This window comes from Quercus lobata, chromosome 4 (genome assembly GCF_001633185.2).
Source record: "Quercus lobata isolate SW786 chromosome 4, ValleyOak3.0 Primary Assembly, whole genome shotgun sequence".
In the NCBI taxonomy this organism is placed as follows: Eukaryota; Viridiplantae; Streptophyta; class Magnoliopsida; order Fagales; family Fagaceae; genus Quercus; species Quercus lobata.
In genome coordinates this window covers 88,918,088-88,924,948 of record NC_044907.1, presented here as the reverse complement: position 1 = coordinate 88,924,948, position 6,861 = coordinate 88,918,088, and the positions used below count along the sequence as shown (strand labels likewise).

The window sequence follows — 6,861 nt, the reverse complement described above, 5'->3', positions numbered from 1 at the left end:
TACTATAGTGAATTGCTTTTCGGGAAGATTTTCCTTTAAGTTTTTTTACTGTGAAACTAGTTTGTTTTATTGATTTTCTTGGGTCATCATATCTTATCTTATTTATTTTTTCCGCTGCATTATTTTGACATGATATTGATGTTTGTTTGTTTTAACGAGTTTTATTCATAATAAATCTAATTAACAACTTAGATTTAAAACTTGTTAATTCTATCAAGCGGGGTCTAAATTTTCCAACAAAAAGGGTGTGTGTGTGTTTATGGTTAATCGTAAAAGAGATTTGCAATCATCTGCACCAGTATATAAAATGGCATTTTATAGTTCACCACCAAATTTAGAATGCAGTACTATTTCCTAGGAAGGAGCAATTAATAATAAACGGTAGCATGATCTGGTGCAATTCATTCTCATTTTAAGGATGAGCAGATCACTTGCAAGATAAGAAGTAAGCATGGAATATGTATGGCAAACACCTCATCATTGAGTATGCCATTGAAGTGTCAATAAAAGATATCCTGGGACCTTAAAAGTGGCTCTGTCAATTGTTAGATTGATAAAGAAGATAAGAAAATTGTAGAGAGTGATCCAACATGCATAATGTTCCAACTTATGCTTATATCAAACAAAGATTCATAAAAAACTTATCCACACATGCACATGTAAGCACACACAACCCCAAAAACTAAAACTCACATCAGGTGCTCCAATTTCATACAGAAAAGAGATTCTTATGCAAAATTGCAATCTATTTATGTAAGAACTTATTCTTTGCTGTATTTGGAGTGCACTTATATATTTCACTTTGTTTAATTCTGTAGTTCCCACTATAATGCTAATAATATATTTATCAATTTAGCAATTTTGCACTCAGCCAAAAGAGGTGGTGAAGTGACTTTTTCTGTTTCCTTCTAATCTTAATTTGAATTAGCAAGGTTTAAATCTTTGTAAAGAATCAAATATGCAACTATATAAAATCAATATTTCAAGGATTCTAGTCTTTAAGTACTTATAAGTGAGCAACTTCTGTTGTCTTCTTCTTCCCAAACACATAGCTCACCAGAACATCCTCCATTCCTACATCACAACATTCACATTACAAATATTCATAACTGTAGGGGCCACTACAATTTGACTCCCTATGACCGCTTTAAAAATGGGTCTGCAAGGTGAGATGTTAAATGCCATAAAAGACCTAAGAGTGTCTTTCTCATCACTAATTGGTTTTGAGGCAGAGTGACACGGTTTATGGTCCAATAAATGATATTAGAGCCAACGTCATAAATTTGAGTTGTGGGACCATCATCATGGGGATTGTTGAGAGAAACCACAATTCCGCTCCCAATGACTACTCTAAAAACAGACCCATGAGACGCAGTGTCAAATACCAAATTAAGATTAAAGAAATTAACCTTCAAGTTTAAAGCAATTAAGCTTCATTTTACGAAGAGTTATCAAATTTACAACAAAAACCCAGATTTTTCTATGTTTAGTTTTCATGAAGCAAAAATTGAATTTTTAGCATAAAACCCAAATGGCCAACCACTGCACTACTGATACTCTATTTTGTAAGGTAGAACAAAGAAAATGAATATAGAGTAATTTTTATCACATGGGACACTTCAAAAATTAACGATTCCACTTAATTAGACTCCAAAAACTTCATAGCCTATTTGAAATTCTTCTTCACTACCATTAAATTATCTTATACATAACGATTCTCCAAAAAAAAAAAAAAAAAAAAAAAACCTTAAACATAAACATGCACACAAATACATAGGAAGTGAAAGAGGGAAAAGGGGTACTAGAAAGAGGAGAATCTCGTGGGATATGATTTTCAAAAGTAGTGAACTCCATTTGGCGGCTTCATGAAGTTACAAACAATTGTGAACAAAAAAAAAAAAAAAAAAAAAAAAAAATCTAAGTGACAACCTGTTAGAGAAAATATAGGGGGGGAAAAAGCATTGTAAATCCATAACACTTGAAATAAATAACACCACAATCTCCAATATCCCACATCGATAAAATACAAATAAATTATTTTATTTATGAAGTGTTGCGATAACCTAACTTAGTGCCGAGCTTAGTAACATAAGCTTATAACCAAGTTGGGACATTAAAGTGGTTGGATATATGTTAGGATTGCTTAGGTGGAATGTGGTGTTAATATGTTGATTTGTCCATTATGTGGAGTCAATATTCAGAATGCCCCTTGCCCTTGGGTTAAAGGGTACCCCCACCCACAATGGATGGGTAGCCCACACATCTCAAATTGAATGGTTAAGGATTGGGGTATCCCACAAATCAACACACAACAACCCCTCCCAGCATGCTATCTAGTTCTTCTCCATACAAACAACCACTTTTTACTCCTTTATTTTTTTTAATTAAAAAAAAATATTGTCAATCTTGGTAATATTTATTTTTCAATTACCTTTATCAATCTTATACCTTTCCTTAAAGAACTCATAAGGTAGGGCATCTAAAACACTAAACTAATTAAGTTTTATTTCTGTATTGATAAAAAAATCATAATACTTGTTACCATACAGGCACTCTTATATTGTTTGGCACAGACTACATGTGTACTTGGAAGTTCATCTAAGCCAAGTATCCAACGATTGGCAATTATCATTTCTCAGGTAATACAGATTCCAGAGGTTTTTGTTTATTTATGGGAACACAAAATCTTGTTGACAATGAAAGTAACATGGAATATTATTGCGGGACAGTAAATTCAGGCTGTGTATCATAACAAAATCCGTTTTTATCTAAACAATAGCACAAGTTGAATGTTCCAGTTGGATCTTTTACTGGGTTTAGTCCAATGGCCTCTTTTACTATAGCTTCCTACATGCTGTAAGAAGTATATTCTGACGTAAGTGTGGTACTCGAGTCAATTTCAACAAATCCACCCCCCCCCCCCCCCCCCCTTTTTTTTTTTTCCAAATTTTGGTGAGCAACATTATTGATCTAGTACTGTGTAATCTTTAATGTATTTAAATAATATTAATTATGATCAATACAATTTAAAGGATAATTACAAATGACTTAATTATGAATGAAATACTTGTCTTGAAGTATATAAATTTCCTTGATGAATTAATTTTTGTATACGCAAAAATAATATATATAATAAATCATATTGAAGATATGTTTTAGACATGGAATTCATATATGTGTGTGCTATTTTGTGAACTAAAAAATTTATTGATATAATTATATTGGATCTCTGAAAAAAAATTATTCCTTTGCCACTGAGTGATACAATAAGGCATTGCAGCCCAAATCGTCTCCAAGGAGACATGGAACCAAATTTGGAAGGTTAAATTTCCCTAGAAAATCTAAACCTTTATGTGGAACATTTTCCATGATGCCTTCCCAATTAGAACAATCCTCTGTCAAAGAGGACTACAGATCCCAAGCCTTAGTCCTTTTTGCCACGAGGGGGAGGAAATTATATCACATTTCTTTCTGTACTGCAACTTTGCTAAGGCAGTATGGCTAAGATCAGAATTATCCATAAATGCTTCTGAGTTTCAGCAACAACCTCTAAAACAATGGCTGCAAAATTGCATTCTGTCCAAGCAGATAATGATTGAGGACAAGATGCACTTCATGCAACTGGTCTTTACAACTCTGTGGACCCTCTGTCTCCACCAATTCCAACTAATCCATGAAGGGAAATAGCCAAGCCCAACCTCGAAAAATTTGATATGCAGGAACCAAATAGCATATGTAACAGGACAAGGGGAAAAACCTAATAGGCCCACCAACACATAAGGGTGCAGGCCTATGACACCACTAAAATCTGGTCCACATTTATAGCCAAGCAGATTGACATATAAAATGCAGTCATGAAAGCTACACAGTTGGGGGTTCACAAGCATTATCATCCTCACTAATCAGTGAAGGAAGAGAAGAGAGGTGGAAGCAAAACAAGGAATTCCATTGGTATAGCAGGGCACCGTTTGCAGACATCCAACACTTAAGCCTGCAAGGAATCAAGCTCATAGTCCAAGCTGTTCCTGGCCTCATTTCGCAGGGAATTACCTCAAGTTCAAGATGTGCATCAAGTCTCCCATACATTGTCTCTGGTTGGACCAAATCTTTTGCAATAGCCATATTAGCTAAAGACTTCCTGTGTTTTGTACCTTCCGGACCTGGAATTAAAAAAGAAAAAGAAAAAGAAAACTAAAAGGAATTCAATTCAGAACTAAGGATACATATATGTTAAAAGTTAAAATGGATTACTTTAGAAGCTTCATTAATCAAAATTAGTAGGTGACATCCCAAAAATAACAACTGCATAGTTTTCTGCTTTCCTTAGCAGATATAGTTAAAAAAAATAAATGGAACTTTGAAAAAAGGGCACCTCGTTTGGATCAAGCAACTCTTCTAGCAAAGAAGTATTCTCTAAAGCATCATTCTGAATATCCATTGCATAAAAACAACCCTGGCTAATTCATCAGCAAGCATATTGACCATTACTAAAGTGTCATAACCATTGCCACAAGTGGCATCAATCACTGTATCCCTTTCTGGACAACATGTTTCCTAACCCTGGTAAAAATAGTCAATACAACTATTTGATGCCTGAAATAATAGGCAGGAACGTAAATGTCTCAATCTATCGATGGAATTGGACAAAAAAATGCCTTAACAGGAGACTGTAGAAGGTCATTCCAATATAGCATTAAACAAGGTCCATAAAACAAACTCATTTCGTTGACCCACCAAGCAAAAGTAGCATTCAGCTCATGAACTTAAGTACCAAGATGAGTGTGTGTGTGTTTATGGTTAATTATGAAAGAGTTTGGCAATCATCTGCACCAATGTATAAAAAGGTCTTTTAAAGATTACCACCAAATCTTAGATTGTGATCCAATTTCCTAGAAAGGAGCAGTTAATCATAAATGGCAGCATGATCTGGTGCAATTCATTCTGTTTAAGGATGAGCAGATCACTTGCAAGATAGGAAGTGCAGTAAGCATGGAATATGTATGGCAAGCATGTTATAATTGCGTATGCCATTGAAGTGTCAATAAAAGATGGGACCTTAAATCAATTGCGGATTGATCAAAAAGATTAGAAAATTATAGTGAGTAATCCAACATGCCTAGTGTTCCAATTTGTGCTCATATCAAACAAAGATTTATAAAAACTTTATCCACACGTGCACATGCAAGTACACAAAACCCCAAAAACTAAAACTTGCATCAGGTGCTTCAATTTCACTCAGAGAAAAATTCTTATATATTGATCTAGGAACTTCTTCTCTGCTTTAGAGTGCGTTTTCATATTTTACCTTGTTTTCTTCTATTGTTCCCACTATATAATGCCAAAAGACGTTGTGAGGCGAATTTTACTGTTGCCTTCTAATCCAAACTAGCAAAGATTAAAATATTTGTAAAGAATCAAAATAGCAAACCAAATAAAGAACGATATAAAAAATCAATATTTCACGGAATCCAGTATTTAAGTGCTTACAAGTAAGCAAATTATGTTGTCTTCTTCTTCCCAAAGACATATCTCATCAGAACATCCTCCATTCCTACATCACAGCATTGACATTACAAATATTCAAAACATACATATATACCTATATACATACATTCGAAGAAATCAGAAGAACTAGAGTGAACTGATTCATCAAATTCTTCGCCTAGACTTAGCACATGTACTGTAGATGGGGAAGAAGCAAAAATTAGAATAGTTACTTCATACTTACACAATTACATTTGGATTAAATTAAATCGAATCTAATCTAATCACATACATACCTGCAAATAACAAATTAAGTTTATAGAAACTAACCTACAAGTTTAAAGCAATTAAGCTTCAGTTTAATGAAAAGGTATCAAATTTACAACAAAACCCAGATTTTTTTAAGTATAGTTTCACAAAGAAATCCATCAGCATAGAAGCAAATATTGAATTTTAGCATAAAACCCAAATGGCCAACCTCTACTAGTACTCTGTTTTGTTATGTAGGACAAAGAAAAAGAAAATAATTTTTATCATATGGGACACTTCAAAATTTAAAGCTTCCACTTAATTAGACTCCAAAAACTTCATTGCCTATTTGAAATTCTTCTTCACTACCATTAAATTATCTTATACATAACAATTCTCAAAAAAAAAAAAAAAAAAAAAAAAAAAAAAAATCTTATACTGTTATACATAACAAACATGCACACAAATATATAGGAAGTGAAAGAGGGAAAAGGGTTACTAGAAAGAGGAGAATCTCATGGGATATGATTTTCAGAAGTAGTGAAGTCCATTTGGATCATTGGGCTTCACAAAATTACAAACAAATGTGAACCAAAAAAAAAAAAAAAAATCTAAGCAACAACCTGTTATAGAGAAAATAGAGGGGGAGAAAAAGACATTGTAAATCCATAACACTTGAAATAAATAACACCACAATTGTCAATATCCCACATTGATAAAATACAAATAAATTATTTTATTTATAAAGTGTTACAATAACCTAACTTAGTGCCGAGCTTAGTAACGTAAGCTTGTAACCAAGTTGGGGCATTAAAGTGGTTGAATGTATGTTTGGATTGCCTAGATGGAATGTGGTATTAATATGTTGATATGTCCACTATATGTGGATTCAATATTCAGCATGCCCCTTGCCCTTGGGTTAAAGGGCACCCCCACCCACAATGGATGGGTAGCCCATACATCTCAAATTGAATGGTTAAGCATGGGGGGCATCCCCACAAATCAACACACAACAACCCCTCCCAGCATGCTATCTAGCTCTTCTCCATACAAACAACCACTTTTTGCTCCCCTTTAAAAAAAAAAAAAATATTGTCAATCTTCGTAAATTTTTTTTTTCAATTACCT

At 33.6% G+C, this 6,861-nt stretch overlaps 1 protein-coding gene across 1 annotated transcript; it reads right to left on the bottom strand.

Annotated features, from left to right (window-relative positions):
- Positions 1–3,861: 3,861 nt before the first annotated feature.
- On the bottom strand, positions 3,862–5,667 carry LOC115986098. Its single transcript, XM_031108959.1, has 2 exons — positions 5,488–5,667; positions 3,862–4,160 (listed from the first exon to the last, which is right to left on the bottom strand). The coding sequence occupies exons 1-2, from the start codon at positions 5,525–5,527 to the stop codon at positions 3,862–3,864; spliced, it is 339 nt and encodes a 112-aa protein (XP_030964819.1). The 5' UTR covers positions 5,528–5,667.
- Between the last annotated feature and the right edge of the window lie 1,194 nt (positions 5,668–6,861).

Excerpts from the sequence above, each read along its gene's own strand:
- LOC115986098 (XM_031108959.1), bottom strand. The coding sequence starts at position 5,527 with ATGTCTTTGGGAAGAAGAAGACAACATAATTTGCTTACTT. Across the intron at positions 4,161-5,487 it reads ACAACATAATTTGCTTACTT|GTCCGGAAGGTACAAAACAC; the intron begins GTAAGCACTTAA and ends TTTTAATTCCAG.